Source organism: Bos mutus, chromosome 11 (genome assembly GCF_027580195.1).
Source record: "Bos mutus isolate GX-2022 chromosome 11, NWIPB_WYAK_1.1, whole genome shotgun sequence".
In the NCBI taxonomy this organism is placed as follows: Eukaryota; Metazoa; Chordata; class Mammalia; order Artiodactyla; family Bovidae; genus Bos; species Bos mutus.
In genome coordinates, this window is record NC_091627.1 from 77,914,321 (window position 1) to 77,933,166 (window position 18,846).

The window sequence follows — 18,846 nt, forward strand, 5'->3', positions numbered from 1 at the left end:
TTAAGGATTTGATTTCTTTAATAAATATGGAATCATTCATATTTTCTATTTCTTCTCATGTCAGTGATTTTGAGTTTTCAAGAAGTTAGTCTCTTTCATCTGGCTTGATGGTGAAGTTTTTTCTCATATCCCTTTATAATCTTTTATTTTCTGATATTAGAAATTTATATCTACTATCTCTTTTGCCTGATACATCTTGTAATGTATTTGTAAATTTTGTCAATCTTTTCAAAGATTAATACATTAGCTTTGTTTATTTTTTTCACTTTTACATTTGTTTTCAGCTAGTGTTTCCTCTCATATTTTTCTTCATTTTTTTCTGTTAGGTTTAATTTACCATTTGTTGCCTAAATTCTTGATATTAATACTTATATCATTGGTTTTCATCCTTTCTTCTGTTCTAATGTAATCTGCTGCTACTGCTGCTACGTCGCTTCAGTCGTGTCCGACTCTGTGCGACCCCATAGACGGAAGCCCATCAGGGTCCCCCGAACCTGGGATTTTCCAGGCAAGAACACTGGAGTGGGTTGCCATTTCCTTCTCCGATGCATGAAAGAGAAAAGTGAAAAGGAAGTCGCTCAGTCGTATCTGACTCTTCATGACCCCATGGACTGCAGCCTACCAGACTCCTCTGTCCATGGGATTTTCCAGGCAAGAGTACTGGAGTGGGGTGCCATTGCCTTCTCTGAATGTAATCTAAAAAGGCTATAAATTTCTCTGTAAGCATGGCTCTAACTGAATCCCAGAAGCTTTGACACATTGCTTTCATTAATATTCAAAATATAGTCTAACTTCATGTGAATTTTTTTTGACATGTGAGTAATTCAGAAGTGTACTGCTTAAAATTCAACATGTGATTCATAAGCTTACATTTGGTTATATACTTCTCTTTTTAAGTATGTTAATTTTTTTCAGAAAAATTTGATTGGAGTATAGTTGATTTACAATGTTGTGTTAGTTTCAGGTGTATGCAAACTGCAGCAGTTATGCATATATCCATTCTTTTTAAAAAATTCTTTTCCCACATGGGCCATAACAGTATTGAGCAGAGTTCCCTGTGCTATACTGCAGGCTCTTATTAGTTGTCTATTTTATATAATAGTGCGGATCTGTCATTGCCAATCTCCCTATTTGCCTCCCCACCCCTCCTTATCCCCTGGCAATCATAAGTTTGTTCTCTACATCCACGACTCTACTGTTTTGTAGATAAGTTCATTTGTACCTGTTTTAAGATTCCACAGACAAGCGATGTTAAATGTAATATTTGTCTTTCTGTGTCTCATTTACTGGTTATTGATTTCTAGTTTAATTTCAGTGTGGTCAGGAATATACTCTGAGTCATTTTAAACCTTTGAAATGTGTAAGGCTTGCTTAGTACTAATACTGTGACTTCTAGTACATGACTAATTTTAGTAAATTCCCTGTGTACACTTAAGAGTTCTGCATATGTCAATGAGGGCTTCTTAGCTGTATACATCAATCTTTTATACCCTTATCTACTTTCTTATTGATATATACTTCACAAACCGTAATATTTACCCTTTCAAGTATACAATTCAGTGGTTTTTAGTATATTAACAAAATTGTGCAACCATTACCACTATCTAATTTCAGAATGTTTCATCATCCCCAAAAGAAACCTTCCCTATTTTTTCCTTCTTCCAGCCCTTAGTAACCACTAATTTTCATATCTATGGATTTATCTTTTCTGAATATTTCTTATAAGTTGAATCCTTTTGCATAAGTTGTGGCCTTTTGCTTTGGCATCTTTCACCCAGCATGGTGTTTCCATGCTGTGGCACATATTAGTACTTCGTTACTTTATATGGCTGAATAATATTCCATTACACAGGTATTGTTTATGTATTCATCAGCTGATGGATGTTTGGGTTGTTTGTATTTTTTTGGCTGTTATGAATAATGAATGCTGCTATAAACATTTGTGTAGAAGTTTTTCCGTGAACATGCATTTTCAGTTTTCTTGGGTATATACCTAGGCCTGGGGTTGCAGAGTCATATGGTAATTCTATGTTTAAATTTTTGAGGAACTGCCAGATTGTTTTGTGAGGGGCTGTATCATTTTACATTTCCACCAGAAATGTATGAGGGTTACAATTTCTCCACATATTTATCAACACTTGTCTGTGTTTTAGATTTTAGCCATCCTAGAGGTGTATGAAGTGATATCTCATGGTTTTTATTTGCATTTCCCTAATCACTGCTGACCCTGGGCATCTTTTTTCTATGCTTAGTTTCATTTGTGTATCTTCTTTGGAGAAATGCCTAAAATTCTGCCCATTTTAAATTGGATTATTTTCCTCTCAATTATTATAAATGTCTTTCATATATGCTGAAATTAGTCCCTTATCAAACATATAATTTACAAATATTGTCTTCTGTTTTCTGGGTTGTCTTTAGTTTTTTTCTGCTTGTTCTATCAGTCACGGAGAGAGATGCGTTAAAATCCCCAACTATGATAATAGTTTTCTACTTTTCCTTGTATTGGTATCAATTTCTTAGGCTTCTTAGGTGTATACAGATACATAGTTATCTTCCAGTGGCATTTTATTGTTATGAACTGCCCCTCCTTGTTCAGTAATGCTTCTTTCTTACAGTGTCCCTAGCTGACATTAGTATGCTGTAACAACTGTTTGTTTAGTGTTTGTCCTGTTTTTCTTCCTTTTACATTCTCCCATCTGTATTCTTATTCAGAAGTCATGTTTCCTAAAAGCAGCTTATATTTATTTTTTAAACCCAGCCTGGCCTTTTACATTTATTTGAAATATTTCACCTACGTATATTTTCTGTAATCACTGGTATATTTAGAGTTAAACCTCGCATCTTATTTGTTTTCTGTTTGTCCCACTTATCCTATGTTCATTTTCCTCTTTTTTCATCTTCTTTTGGGATAATCAGATTAAAAAAAAAAGATTTCATTTTCCTGTTCTTTTAGCTTGTTACATATTACTTTAAAACACACATCTTTGACTTATTAAAATCTAATATGAATCAGTACTTTGGCCCCTTAATTGCTGGGTACTGCAGAAACGAAACATCATTTTACTACATTTACCTTTTCCCACCTCTTGTACCATTGCTCTCATGCACAGTAATTTCACATTTATTTAAAACCCCACAATATATTATCATTATTACTGTTTTAACAGTCACTATTCACTTAGAGTTACTCATTTATCCTTTGCTTCTCCTTTCCTCCTGAATTTCTCTGTTTATATCTGCCATCATTTTTAATTAAATATTTTTAAGAATAGTTTCAGGCTTATAGAAAAATTGTAAAGATAACACAGAGAATTACCATCTGCCCTGCACCTACTTCCCCCTATTCCTGGCATCTTACATTAGTGTGGTGTATTTCTTCCTATTAATGAACCAATTCTGAAATACCATTATTAGCTAAAGTATATACTTTATTCAAATTTCCTTGATTTTTACCTAATGTTCTTTTTTCCCCATCCGAGAAACCACATTATATTTAATCATTGTATCTGCTTAGGCTCCCCTGGGCTGTGACAGTTTCTCCAGTCGACTGATTTTTGATGACCTTGACAGTTTTGAGCAATACTGGTGAGGTATTTTGTAGAGTGTCCCTCGATTTGTCTGATGTTTCCATGTGATTAATTGGTGCTGTAAATTTTTGAGAGAAAGAACCACAAAGGTAAAGTGTCATTTTTATCATATCATGTCAAGGTTACCTACAATTAACAGGTCTCTCAAAATCTGAATCTGCCCCTGAAGGTGGGTAACTATGCCCATTGACCAGTTCCAAGAAATGACCACGTGCCCCTAGGATAGGGTGAGGAAGGAGTTGTGGATCGGATGTTTCCTCAAGGAGTCTGTCACCACACCCTTCTCAAAGTGTGAGCTTCATTTAAAGATGTGTCTTGTCTTTACAACATGGCCCTGAGCTGGAAGCCAAGCTATTTCATCTGGTGCTCATCCAGAGAAACCACACTTGTTCTGACTGACCCTGGAGAGGAAAGTGGCTGTGCTGGGTTCAGAGGTGGGGTGCTGGTTTCCAGCACAGTCACACCTTCCATAGGGGTTCTTGAGGGTATTTTGACTCTGGTGGTTTTTACTTTACTCACTGACTTCAGATGTGACTCCCCAGTATCTCCCAAAGAGAAGCAGTACTTCTGAAGAGACCATACGCTTTAAGTCCATATGAAGAAAAATGTTTTAAATATTTAAGTTCAACATAACTTGCACTTTCTTCTGCACAGACAGAAGACTAGACTTAAGGTGCAGCTCTGGTCCCCCTCTGCCTGTCCTAGGTTTCATGAGCCACCTTCGTGATCCGATGGCCAGACCTGAACAAAGGTGTGAAATTAAGATTTTTCTTTATCTTCACCAGATATCCTTAGATGGCATTATCCTCTAAATAGCTCTCTTGGGTGAGCGAAGTAAATGGTACTTCCTGTTATACTGAGCAAACAAAAGCTGACACATTATAAGTGGAGTGAGGTTTACTCTTGAGTATACTTGCGTTGAGCTGCTGTTTTTCTGAGTCTACAGGCCTAGTTCTCTATTGCTAAAAAAACAGTATTGCTCAAAACTGTCAAGGTCATCAAAAAGAAGTCAGCTGGAGAAATTGTCACAGGCCAGGGGAGCCTAAGCAGATACAATGATTAAATATAATGTCGTTTCTTGGATGGGGAGAAAAGGACATTAGGTGAAAATCAAGGAAATTTGAATAAAATGTATACTTTAATAACGATACTAGAGGGCCATCCAGAAAAACTCTTCTCCAGATATTTGAATGCGGTCATTTGAGCTCTCTCAAAGTCTCTAGGACAAACTGTCCCAACTTCTCCAGTCAGTTGTGCTGTGGTTGCAAGTCCTATCACAATTTTAGTGGTCCTCCTTTGAACAAATTCTTGTTTATGTGTATCTCTATTAGAGTATGGTGCCCAGAGGGGGACAGGATATATTAGGGTTGCATCTAGCTCACGCTATTATGGAACTATCAGCTCAGCAATGCTGGTGCCTCAGTCACAGCTCCTTGGTGAGTGGGATGGTGGGCATAATCTCCCCATGGCAGAGGCCACCTTGGTTAGCACAGCAGCCACTCCATGTTTGAAGCCACAGCAGGAGTGGACACGCATGTCCTGGATTCCCCACACCCATCCTGGCCAACCTGCCTGCCCGTCTGATTGCTCTCGTCCAGATTTGAATCTTTAGCTGGAGCCCTGCCTTGGCCTTTAAGCAAGGCCCCCAAATGATGTCAATGTTCATGCTCAGCTGCCCTCGCCTCCACCAGGCTAATGAGGACGGGAAAACATCACTTTGTTTCAGGCCACTGGGTCCTCCGACCGCACTGTCTTTGTTCCTGCAAGTGCTGGGCACACCCACAGGGTTCAAAACCAAGGTCCCAACAGGCAGGGAGGGAGGGAGCCGCCCCCTGCACCCTCACACCTGACTCAGAAAGCAGCAAGCCCACCTTACGTTCAGTGAGTGCACTCATATGATGGTCCCTGGGTTCTGCAGGAGATAAGTAGAGCCTAGAAACCTCCATGGACGTGGTGGAGAAGCTGTGTGCCTCCCCAAGGCTGCAGGAGGGGTTGGCCCCCAGCCTGCCCGTGTGACTCTCCAAGAGGCCTCAGGAGAATACACAATCTCTCCCACTCCCTGAACCTCAGTCACCAGTGGCCGACCAAGGCTTCCAGGCTACGTGCCATCCCCAGGCTCTTGTCCCCAGGGGTTCTGCACATCTATCATTTCCCCATCTCCCACCCTTCCACCCTGTTCCTCTCATGCAGTCTCTGGAGCTCTGTCTGACATTAACCACCACCTGGGTGCCACTTCTCTGAACGCATCATCAGTTTCCTCTTGAACTGGAGCCTGGCTCTCAGCTAACCCTAACCCTGTCCCCCTCCCACAGCCCCTTCTCCTCCCTCTCCCTCTGCTCACGTGACTGGACGTTTGCTTCTCCTCAGCCGTCAACCTCGGCCTCCGGTGGTTCAGTTCTCAGTGCGTGTCTCTCCTTTACCTTTACGAGCAGTGTCTCCATAACACCCACCTCATGACCCTGACAACATCCTGTCTCCCTACTTCCTCTCACCTTCTCTGCTGTGTTATTTCAGCTGCCTCTGAAATCTCAAATTTTGCTTTTATTTTAAAAAGAAATTTACATACCGTAACATTTTTCTTTCTGATGTACAGTTCTGTGGCTCTTGCACATGCATGAATTCTTGTAATGATCACTATGGACAGGCTACCGAACAGTTCCGTACTCCAAAGAATCCCCATGCTCTACCTTTATATTCAGACTTCTCCCACCCTTAGCCCCTGGCGACCAGTGATCTCTTCTCTGTTCCTTTATTTTTGCCTTTTCCAGAATGTCATATAAATGGAATTACATAGAATGAATCTTTTGATACTGCCTTCTTTTACTCAACACAATACTTTTGCAATTCATGCATGTTGCTACCTGAATCAAACATGTTAACTTTTGATTGCTGAGTGGTATTCTATGCTATCAATGAAGTACAGTTGTTTTTTTTTTTAATCCATACTTCTCTTGAAGGACATTTGGGTTGTTTCTAGTTTGTGGTGAATACAAATAATACTGCTCTAAATATTTGTGGGCAGATTTTTTTGTGTGTAAATTTAAAAATTTCATTTCTTTAAGATAAAACTTAGAAGTAGTATTGCTGGGTCATGTGTAAGTATATATGATGCCCCAATTTTAAGTTTCCCCTCCTCTGACAATGACTGTCTGCATGATTCCTTTTCTCTACACCTCACTTTGACTTCTCTTTGACCTCATTAGGACCTCTAATTCACTGAGCCTGCTTTTTTTCCACTGGCCATCAACCTCTTCATATTTTTCCTTCCCTTCTCACACAGTTTCATTTTCATGGTCTATCATAATAGTCAGTTTCTTAGAAACATTCCTTTCTGCCATCACAACACAAACATTCCCTAATACAGCTCATCTTTAAAAAACTGCCCCTAAAAAATCAGTAATTTTGCAGTGGAGCACTCCGACAAATGTGATCTCAGCTGAGTGATCAAGATTAACATCAACAGTGATAAGTCACATTGAGAGTATGTTGCTCTTGATATGAGGTGATGACAATGGCACCCTTGTGGTCTTCCTCCCTCAAACCCACAACCTCTCTCTAACCATGAGAAAAGCATCAGACAAATCCACATTGAAGCATGCTATTCTGTAAGAATATCTGACTAGCACTCCTCGAAACTGTCAAGGTCATCAACAATACAGAAGGTCTGAATAATGGACCGTGGACTTATGATGGGCTTATGGTGGACCATGAAACTGTCTTCCCTCATAGCTCGTATGAGTCCTCATATGAGGACTTCCCTCATAGCTCAGTCGGTAAAGAATCTGCCTGCAATGCAGGAAACCTGGGTTGGATTCCTGGGTCGGGAAGATCCCCTGGAGAAGGAAATGGCAATCCACTCCAGTAGTCTTGCCTGGAGAATCCCATGGACAGAGGAGCCTGGTGGGCTACAGACCATGGGGTCGCAAGAGTTGGACATGACTTAGCAACTAAACCACCACCACCATGAAGCTGTCAGTCTAGGGAAGCTGAAGGACGCATGACAATTAGATAGAACGTGGTCTCTTGGATGGGATCCTGGAATAGGAATAAAAGGTAAAAGCTAAAGAAGTCTGAATAAAATATAGATTCTATATAATAAGAAACATAATACCAATATTGGTTCCTTAGTTGTAATAAAAGTGCCATAGAAAAGTTAGCGACAGAGGTAACTCAGTGCAGGAACTCTAATATTCTTGCAATTTTTCTGTAAATCTAAAATGATTCTAAAATAAAAGTTCATTAAGTGTTTAAGAAAAACTTCCCCTGACCCCTTCTGCCAACTCCACTCCATTTCTCTGCTTCCCTTCACAGGGAAATTTTTTTAAAATTTATTTTATTGATGTATAGCTGATTTACAATGTACTAATTTCTGCTGCACAGCAAAGTATTCAGTTATATATATATATACATATATATACATTCTTTTTCATATTCTTTTCCATGGTGGTTTATCAAAGGGTATTGAAAATAGTTCTCTGTGCTGTTCAGTAGGCCTTTGTTGTTTATTAGTTTTTATACTTTAATTTTATTGGAGGATAGTTGATTTACAATGTCGTGTTAGTTTCAAGTGTATAGCGAAATGATTCATTTTATATATTTACATATATCCATTCCTTTTTTAAGATTCTTTTCTCATATAGGCAATCACAGAATATTGGGTAGAGTTCCCTAGTATAGTAATACTGTGCTATACAGTAGGTCAAGGTCGATGATGATCTCCATATTGCCAAACCCCAGAGTCATTTTTTTCCTTCTCATTTTGCCTGACCTTTCAGTTAAGTGTGAAACCCAGTTAACTAGTCCTACTTGTTGAAAAAAACTGTCTTCTCTTGGCATTTGGAATACTGGAATCCTGTTTTTTTTTTAAATTCATTCATTCATTTTCGGCTGTGCTGGGTCTTGGTTGCTGTGTGGGCTTTATTCTAGTTGTGGTGAGTGAGGGTTACTCTCTAGTTGCAACGTGCTGGCTTCTTATCGCGGTGGTGTCTCTTGTGGAGCACAGGCTTCTAGGGTGATCGGGCTTCTGTAGTCACGGTGCATGGGTTCAATAGTTGTGGCATATGGGCTTCGTTGCTGCGCTGCATGTGGGATCCTCTTGGACCAGGGATTGAACCTGTGTCTCCTGCACTGACACGTGGATTCTTTACCACTGAGCCACCAGGGAATCCCTGAAATCTTATTGTTTTTTTTTTTTTTTCCTACCTGTTGCTACTCCACCAGCCTCCCTGCTGTCTCCTCCTCTCCCAGACTTGTACCAGCACTGCCATGGTTAGGGCTCTATCTTAAGGCTCTATTGTTTGCTCTATGCTCTTACCTCCCAGGTATAGTGCATCCAGTCTCAGGGATTTAAGTAGTTACCCTACGGGCAACCCCCAAATCCATATCTCCAGCCTCACCCCTACAAGGTAGGAACTGTTATCACACTCCTTTCACAGGAAAGCAGACACAGGCTACAGGCTATCGGACATGAAGGGGCTTCCCCAAGGTTACTTGGCTAGAAGCATAAGAGGCAGGGTTTGAATCCAGGTCTGTGTGACTCCAGACGGGTGCTGGGAGTGGCCAGGCTGCCCCCCACCCCCACTTCCTATCCTCCTTCCATCCCAGTTCCTGGTGCCACCTGCTCCCAGGGTTTCCTGCATGTACTGCTCATTCTGACTTTGTGCCTTTGTCCCCCGTACCAATCCACATCTCCTAGAATGATCCCCCACCTTCCTCTGCATCCTTTTTCTTCCCAGGTCTGATTGGGGGGATTCTCCATTTCTCGGGTCCACACTGATCTGTCCTGGCCTCCTCTGAACTTCCCCAGGACCGAGGGTTCACCCTAAAGCAACTGAAGGCTCATTTGTATCTGTAAGATTCTTGTTTTCTGAACCCGAGATGGGGGTTCAGTGTGTACAAGCACACTGAGGGGGAGGGTGTTGAGATGTGATGTCTGTGACTAGGACTGCCTGGGAAACTGTGGGCTGTGGGCTTCCTCATACCCAGGCATACAGGAGTCTGAGTTAGCCAGGGTGGTTTCCTCTACTAGCTGGTAAACTCTTGGAGAGACCATGACTTTACCAAATAAGTATCATTAAAAAAAAAAAAAAAAAAACTCTGCTGTGTGTGTGGTAGGGTGTGGGTAGAGAAGTACTTCAAAACCCTTTTTTCCTGGGGTCTGGGAGGCCAAGGAAGCTTCAGTCTAGAAATGAAGGAGGTGGTTTAGTTTTCACTGAGATCACAGAGGCCAAGCAGTTCCTCCAAGGGCCACTGAGCTCAAAGGAATAATTTGAAGAAATGGGGTGATGCTGTGATAGTGATCATTTTAGAGGAACTGAAAGTGCCCTGCGGGGGAGACAGAGGCCGGGGACTGTGAGATGGCAGAGGGAAGGGCTGTGGGTGGGAAGGGCCTGTGCACTGGCTGAGAGATTGAGACCTGATGTCATGGGGCAAGGACGTGGTCCCCTTCGCGTGTGGTGAAGTTGGCCTCAGTCCCTGTGATGCTGGCCTGGGTTCTGCTCCCAGCCCTGCTGTTCACTCACATGTGACAGCAGGCAAGTCCCTTTGTCTCCCTGGGCCTCAGTGTTCTCATCTCTAGAATGAAGAGGTTGAAAAAATAGATGACAAGTTTGGGCTACATCATTTCCAGGCCGATTTTAGCACCTTGAGTCCATCTGGGACTAGTACATCCAGTACTGCTGTCTTAATGGGGACACCACTGCCTCAAGACAGGAAGAACCTGGTTAACCCGCAGCCCCCTCCCCCTCAAAAAAAAAAAAAAAGATTCTGTGCTTCCAATGCTGGAGGCATGGGTTCAATCCCTGATTGGGAAAACTAAGATCCCATGTGTCTTGCAATGTGGCCAAAAAGAATAAAAGTTCTTTTTCACATAAAGCAGAGGGTGGGCAGGGACTTAGGGGAACAGGGCTACAGAGGGTTGAATCTTGTATGTTGTGAAGGAAATGGGCCTGCACTGTATCTCTAGCGAAACCCACACTTCACCCCTCAACTCCAGTTTGAAATCTTCATTAGAGACCATGCTTCAGGAGAGGGTAAATTCTGCCCTACTCGGATCACAGGGAGCCAGGGCTGGCCCTTCTTCCCAAGAGGGGCTGCCTCCTTCCTCAGCTTTGGGTCTGCATGTCCCCACCCCTCAAAAGAGGGACTTCTTATCTGGAGGCTGTTAGGCAAGGTAAGCTCTGGGAAAGTGAGTTTTGCATGCCTGGAGGAGAATGTATTGAGTCAGGAGGAACCCCAGTGGCTGATCTATTGTTAATTCTTGCAGGCTGCTGCTCCTGCACACCTGGCCACGTAGGCACACACCTACTCCTGAGTGTTAGTCGCTCAGTTGTGTTTCTCTGCGACCCCACAGTGGTAAAGAACCCACCTGCCAATGCAGGAGACATGAGAGATGCAGGTTAGATCCCTGGGTCGGGAAGATCCCTTGGAGTAGGAAGTGGCAACCCACTCCAGTATTCTTGCCTGGAGAATCCCATGGACAGAGGAGCCTGGTGGGCTACAGTCCACAGGGTCGCAAACAGTCGGACACACTGAAATGACTGCGTGAGTGCAGAGTGTACCCGCCAGGCTCCTCTGTCTGTGGGATTTTCCAGGCAGGAATAATGGAGTGGATTGTCATTTTCTTCTCCAGGGGATCTTCTTGACCCAGGGATCAAACCCAGGTCTCCTGCATTGCAGGCAGATTCTTTAGCAGGGAAGCCACCTACTCCTAAGCCACCTGCATTAAAAATTTTTTTTATTTCTCAAAATCCTTCCCGTAATTTTCTGAAGGCAGGGACCATGACTTCTTTTCTTGGTGCCCTCCTAGAATACAGAAAAAGGGGCCTGTGGCAGAGAGAACACCGCCTGCAGAAATATGGATGATGTAGCATGGCTTCCTGGTCTTAGACAGTTGGAAAGGTTTAATAATAGCCTCTTTTTCCTTCATCCAGCTTCCTGTCAGTTGTCTCCCAAAGATCAGTGCCCGTGTTCATTTTCTGTAAACTACTCAATAGTTGACTTTATAATGGTGCAGCCCATGATCAATCCACCAAAAACAAGAGCCACCAGCAGTGGTAGGATCAGAATACTTTAATAAGATATCAGTGTCAAAATACATTTCCTTATAAAGTTAAGCTCCCATATAGTAATAACATTGTCAGTAGGAATTTGACAAAATAATAATGTTCACGAAATCATTATGTTGATAGATAAGGTTAATATGAAGCTTGGAATATTTTTTCAGAGTGTTTTAGTAAAACTGCAAGGGTAAAATGCCCTTAATGCTGAGGCAAACAGAAAATCAAACACCAGCGCTTACACGTCAGTAGCCCTTCAGGTTGTGCTGCCCACTGTGCGTGAGGCAGGCTGCGGTGCTAAAGGACAATTTGGGCGACACAGTGACTAGGTAATTTTTTCTTGTGAAACTTAAATTTTGTTTTGTTTTGGGCAGTAAGTTCATCCAGGCTTACCAGATTCTCGGTTTGCTGTGTTTTGCTTTGTGTGTTTCTAGAAACTTGGTCGTTGTACCCATGATGGAAGAGTTCCATGTGGCTAGTATTCTGAAAACAAGTGATACTGTCCCTCTTACTGGGGAGTTACAAGGCACTTTTAGGAGACTGTTTGCAGTGCCTCCTACCTCTATACGTCACTTCTGGGAACAGACAGACCTCAAGGAGGCCCAGGGGCCATCCCCGGAGGTCTGCTTGCCGCACCTTGACATTGCAGGGTGATCTGAGGGCCTGGCCCCATTGGGAAGGGGCATGAGGATGAGGCTGGTCAGGACCAAGGGCCCCCTTTTTGCCCCTTCACCCCACCCCTGGTTCAACTCCATGGGCTCCAAGGTGGTGAGCGGGACGTGCACTGGATCACTGTACTGTTTCTGAATCTGCACCGTATCGTGAATTCCCATCTAAACCACCTCATGGTAGTTCTGGAAGTATCCAAATGTGCCACATGAAAGACCATTAGAGTCACATAGCTCAGTGCACTTGAAGGGCTGGCAACAAAATCTTAAAAAGAGTTAAAGCACTTCCCCTCCCTTAGATCGTCCCACCCCGACCCCTGACGTGCCATCAGACCCTCTTGGCAGTAATAATAATACATACATACATACATACAAAATACATATAGAACACAAGGAGAAGACAGCTCGCAATGCTCCCACTTAATGATTCCACTTTCTGGATTATTTGTCACGCCTATGGCATATCCCGAAAGCAAAAAGCCAACAGCGAGAGACCTTGAGCAAGGTTAGTACAGGCCCGTGGGAGTTCTGTACAATTCTGCAGTGTCAGCAACATCAGGAAAAAGAAGATCAAACAGCTTAAAAAAGATTTTAAAGTGATTTTGTGAGCAGGATTCCATTTCCGTTTCTGATATTACAAAGTACCCATATATATGATAAACACTTAACCCAGATATAAATTTTTTTTCTTAAAAAACTCAGTTATGCTTTTGAATAATAATTAAAAAAACCCACCAAATGCAGGGGAAAAACACCACTTTAAGAAAAGCCGTACTGCGCAACTTTCATAGATAACCACACACAATGGAGTTTACCCTTCACATTTCATTTCTTTTTTTACCCCCAAAAGTCATATCAAAATTAGAGCAAAGAGTTGGCTTAAAAAAAAAAAAAAAAAATGGACATTTACAATACAGTGATTAGTTTTAAAAAAGAAAGGGCTGAGAGAGGCCAAAAATCAAGCTTAGAAAGCAAGATTATTTTGTTTCTCTTTGGCAACAACAACAACATCTAGTTTTAGTTAAATGAAGCCAAAGCTTTCCCGAAAGGAGAACACACATACACCAAACTTGTTAATATGAATATTGTTTGTGTGTGAGAGAGACCCATGAATATTATAAATTAGGATTTGGGGAAAGAAAAATCTTATAAAATTTAAGAACATTTCCATTGACAGAGCAAAACATAGGTAAAACAATTATATTTTAAAAATATGGATAATAAAGTGAGCATCTTCAGAAAAAGGCCACTACTCGGTGACCTGGACAAGTTTGCCAGGTGAGTATATCTTGTAAAAAGTGTGGTGGTGTTAGAAATACCTAGTTGCAAAAAACAGACGGAGAACGTGAAGCTGGTGGGACGGCGTGGGAAGGGTGCCTGTCGGCGGGCGGCCCTGGCTCAGGTGGCCTGGTCCAGGGCTCGGAGGAGATCCCCTCCTTGGAGGAGCGTGGAGGTTCCCGGAACAGGCACGTTCACCTCACAGTCATATCTGGTCAGTTCCGGCAGCAGGTAGGGCTCAAACGAGGGTCCGAGCAGCCGGCTTGCCATGCCTGAACAGAGAGTGAGTGCTGTCGTTTAAAAGCCCTGCATCAACCGTGTGGGGAGGGTCTGTTCCCTAAAAGGCTAGCAGGGACGCAGCGGGTTCACAGAGCAGGAGGCACTTCCAGTTTTCCTGACTCCGGGGCACAGTGGGGCAGCCCTCATTTCACTCTTCAGTGTTGTCTTTCCCTAGTCACCTACCCCGTGCTCGGAGCAGGGACCCAGCAGATAGCCCGTCTGCCTCTCTCATCAGGTGAGGGGCTGAGACCCAAGGCAGGGACAGAGTGCACAATGCAGATAGGACAGGGAAGGGCTCAGAGGGTGGGGGTGGGTGGGTGGAAGGAGTCCCCACGAAGGCTTCCTGGCCTGGGAGGTGGAGGCATGAGCCAGTGCCTGGGCAAGGCTCGGAGTTGCTGACTGAGCCTGCCCCCCGTGCACTGGCAGCTGGAGGGAAGGCCGAGCAGAGAAATGGAATTCTGAACCAGCTGGTGTCTGCACACACTTGCACACACATCTACATGCACTCATATCATACACATGTGCCACAAGCACATGGGCACGTACATACATACGTGCACACACACACACACAGGTCCTTCAAAGGCCTGACTTCAGTTTCAGGATCCCCACCCTTGGCTGCTCCTCTCCTGCTAAGAAGGAAGATAAGGGGACATTCCCAGCCCACCTCCCACCTCCCACCTCCAGGGAAGAGAGGGCCTGGGTGCCTGGAGGCAGACCCAGAAGCCCTTCACTGGCCCCAGTGATGTGAATCCCTGCTTCCCTTCCTGACTTACGTGAAACATCTCAGCCCCGGGCCCTCTCTTCCTTCAGTCCGCATCTCAGCCACTTCCTAGGGTCCATGCCTGCCTCCCCCACTCATCCTTGCTCTCCTGTGGACTGGGTGTGTTTCATGGCTGGCTGCAGCCCCACAGTAGAAAGGGGTACTTGCTCATCATCCTTTTCTAATCCCCTCTTCTTTTACTCACCCTCAGAACCGACCTAAATTTAAAAAAAAATTATTTTCCCCTGAAAAGAATGAGTTTCCTAGGTTCACAGCAGGGATAATAATGCTGACTACCACTTCATGCAAACATATACACGAACATATACACTTTGCACAGGTGTGGGCATGGTGAGTCCTTGCCAACCCATGGACTGTAGCCCACCAGGCTCCTCTGTCCATGGGATTTCCCAGGCAAGAATACTGGAATAGTTTGATACTCCTTTTTTCAGGGGATCTTCCTGACCCAGGGATCCAACCTGAGTCTCCTGCATTAGCTGGTGGATTCTTTACCCACAGAGCCAGCAGGGAAGCCCACACTTTGCATGCAGGCCTCTAAATTAAATGTGCAGGCTACTACTCCAACCTAAGGTAGGTAAGGAGCAAAGCTGAAATGTAAGCCCCGGACTATCTTGTGACTAAAGCCTGGACTCTGAAGCACTGAACAGCAGTCTGTCTCAAACCATAGTGCTGAGGAAATGACCCTCTTTTGGGGCAGGAGTTTGGTATGTTTCACCCAAAGTATGAATTACATTCCTGTTTACATAGCAACCTTTTTGTGATAACATATTACATAGGATGCTGATAGACTAAGGCGGGTAAGAGGCAGGCATTGGGTGGCCAGTCCTCCTAGAAAGCAAGATCCCCTCCGAGGGCAAGCGTGCCTGTCCTCCCAACAGTGCGTCCTCATCTCAGCGTGATGCCCCAGTAGGTCACTGCATCAGGCATTACAGTAACAGGAAGAACTGAGCAAAAGGCATAGGCTCTGGGGCTCTTACAGGGTATAGCCCTGGGTGTTACCTAGTCACTGGAGGGCTCCTTCTACAGCCCTGTGGACAGGTGGACTTCCAGTCTCTGCTGTGGTCCCCTGGGGAGAGGAGGGCTCACCCCTCTCAAGGCAGCTGCCTTGCATGAGCAAGTTCATCCTTGTGCTGAGATTTGCCACCTTCTCCATCCCCTGGCTCCCACCCTCCCACAACGCCCAGGCCCTGGCACAGCACGCCTGTTCCTGAGTGCACCCACCTGACATCTTGTGAGCCGCTGGTAGGCTGTAGTCCTGGTACTGGGGGGCGTAACACTGAGGGGGGAACCCACTCTTGGTGGGCTCCCCCGGGCTCGTGGCAGACGGAGGCTGTGGTGGTGATAAGTGTCTCAGGGGCTGGCTCCTACCCCTCACGGGATTCTGGATGAACTCATCTGAAAAGGCCAATGTCAGACTGATGGGACAGACTGTGACACCCCAGCACCCCTCTTCCTCCACAGGAGGAGCCCAGAGATTTCTGACCATGTCACCCTCAGGTGGTGAGAGAGAGAAGAACCAGGGTGGGCCCGGAGCTAAACCCCTTGCTCCACCGGCAAATGCCCTCTCCCCACCCCACCCCGCCACGGCCCAGGACTGTGCTCACCATTAGGGACATTTGCATTTGGCAGCTTGTCCGGCATCAAAGAGCATGTCCCACCACCCCTGAGACTCTTCATTCTTTTCCACATCAAATACGAGGTGCTGCTGCCTGGCGGATCCCCCTGCATGTGGAAGTGCAGACATAGAGGGAGAGGCCAGAGAACCCAGTCCCAAACTGCGCTGGGGTGAGGCGGGCCCTGCTTGCTCTGAGAGACCCTCCCTGTCAGCCCGGGTCTCTACATTCAGCCCCGGCTCCCACCCAGCCTTCCCCAGGGCTATGGAGAACCTGCGGCAATGCCCCCAGGAGATGGCTCACCCCACTCATGTCTTGGAAGGCTTGCTCCTCGTACTCCAGCTGTCGCTTCAGCTTCAGCTTGTTGGAGAGGGCAATCATGGCTGGGCTCATCACGTCTGGACCCTGAGGCCCGAAGCCCTTGGCAGACCTGCCAAGCCAGAGAGAGAGGGCGTGAGAGAGTCTGGGGCGCCACGGGCCCAGGGTCCTCCCCGGAGGGCAGTCTCCCCCAGGGCAGAGTCCTGGAGGAGGGGGCGAGGGCCTGGGCTGGAGCTCTCCCTGTCCTCAGTGCGCTCTGCCTGGTGGACACTGATGGCTCAGCTGTCTGCACCTCCCCCGACACGTGCCCGTCTGCCGGGCTGGCCCCCGGCGGCCTTTGGTCCTGGCCTGGTTTGTGGCTGCCCAGCTCGGTGACAGCTGTCTTTCGAGGGCCGCTTCTGCCCCATCTCCCCTGCTCTGCTTGGACTGCTCCCCACCAAGGACAAGGGAGGATGCCCTGTAAAAGGCAAGGGCCTCAGGGAAGCCTAACCAATGGGCCCTGGGAACTTGAAGTCTGTTCCAACCATGGGACAGCCAGGGGAGCTCCCAGGGGTTGGAAGGGCCTTGTGGGGTGGCAGATACTGGCAGATGCTGGGAGGAGGCAGGACGGGGAGGGCAGTGCTGGGCTCCGGCAGCCAGTCAGGCGGAAGGCAGGGGCATCTTTTCACTTTCCTCAACTCGGCTTCCACGCTCGAATGAGGAAATGTCCCTCCGTGTTGTGTGTGTGGGCGGTCTGTGGCTCAGATAATGAACTCTGAATAAAAAAGCACTCTAGGAGGTAGTTCAGGAAGCCACTTCTTTCCCTGTCTGCAGGCCTCTCTTGGTCTCCAGCTCTGATAAAACGTGTCCCACGCGAGGCCTCACGTATCTTAGGGCGAGTCCCCTAAAGCCCAAGCTCTCAGAGTTGAGAGAAGGCTAAGCGGCATATCGCACCTCTGTCGGATGGAAACTGGGGATGGGGCCAGGGGCCTTTTGGAGCCCCATACCTGCCCCTAGTGGGCACCTGTCTGTACCTCCTCCCCCATACTGCACAGCCTTAGCTGAAGCAGCCCAGCATCTCCGTCACTGACCTCTTCTTGAGCATGGCGAGATGGGGTGTGGCGGGGGGGGGCCCCAGGGGCGCTGCCCCCACGGCCTCTGCGTGCTGGTCTTCACCAGGCCACTTCGTGGGCCCCAGCTGTAGTGGTGGGTCAGGGGGCCACTGGGTGTTGGAAATGCCCCCCATGGAGGAGAGGGGGGTGTAGGTCTGACCACAGCACTGCAGCAGGGACACCCTGCTCCCACCGTCAAAGAAGGCGAAGGACACACGCCGCTGCTCAGGCTCCGTCTTCTTGCTTTCCAGCTGCTGCTGATACTTGTCCAGGAGGAAGGTGCTGTGAGAGGCCATCGGAGCCAGTGGCTGGAAGATGTTTGACATGGTGCTGAAGCAGTGCTGGGGGGCCGACTGGGGGGTCTCCGGCAGGAGGCTCTCCTCAGGGCAGATGGGGCTAAGCTGGAAGTCCTCTCCGTCCATGGGGATGTAAGGTGCCAGGGTCTCCAAATCCAGCTCGTTAAAGTCAGTCTAGAAGACACAGAGCAGGGGCAAAGCAGCTCAGCAGTGGGCGCTGCCTCAAGGACGCTGTCTCATCTTAGCCCCTCATTCCCCCGCTCCCGCCCGAGGCATTCCTCCTGCATAGCCTGGCAGCGCCAAGGTCTTGGGGGCCCAAGAGAGGAAAACACAGATGTGTCTTCAAAGTGTGGAAGGTCTTCTGACAAGTGCTACCAGCCTTCCTGTGCGTCTCCTTCCACTCAGTCATTCTTCCACACACCCCACTGGTGTCGACCCCACCTCTTCCTTCCTGCCTACTCTGATGAGCACGATGGCTCCTGGGGGCCAAGGGCAGCTTTGTCCTCATCTCCCGCCCGTGCCCAGGGTGTATCTGTGGACAGCTCGTAGGGTAACCGTGGCCCAGTGCTCTCTGTGGGACCTTCATTCAGATCAACAAGAACTCAGAGATGGCCCCCAGGTTCCCTGTATGGGCACCGTAGGGAATTCTCACAAGCAGATGCAGCAAAACAAACATTTCACCCCTCACTGGGGGAGGTAGCTTATTAATGGTTACAATGACATGAAACGGTTAAAGAGAAGCAGCAGCCAGTTACCCACTTTCTCTTTTCAAGGAATAAATCTTAGAGTTCAGAGAAGAAAGTGCAGGGTTGAAGTAGGGAAAGATTGCAGAATAAAGACACAAACTGAGGAGGCAAGGCAGAAATTTGGATGAA

General features: G+C 46.3%; 1 protein-coding gene across 1 annotated transcript in view; it reads right to left on the reverse strand.

Moving 5' to 3' along the window:
• Positions 1–11,642: 11,642 nt before the first annotated feature.
• The window catches only part of EPAS1 (endothelial PAS domain protein 1), a 92,188-nt gene continuing 84,984 nt past the window's right edge, over positions 11,643–18,846 (reverse strand). Inside the window, exons 12-16 of the mRNA XM_070379637.1 lie at positions 17,655–18,145; positions 16,570–16,696; positions 16,258–16,375; positions 15,875–16,048; positions 11,643–13,862 (exon numbers count right to left, since the gene is read on the reverse strand). Coding sequence (XP_070235738.1) covers positions 13,711–13,862; positions 15,875–16,048; positions 16,258–16,375; positions 16,570–16,696; positions 17,655–18,145 — 1,062 coding nt within the window. The 3' untranslated portion in view covers positions 11,643–13,710. The remainder of the gene's footprint in view (positions 13,863–15,874; positions 16,049–16,257; positions 16,376–16,569; positions 16,697–17,654; positions 18,146–18,846) is intronic.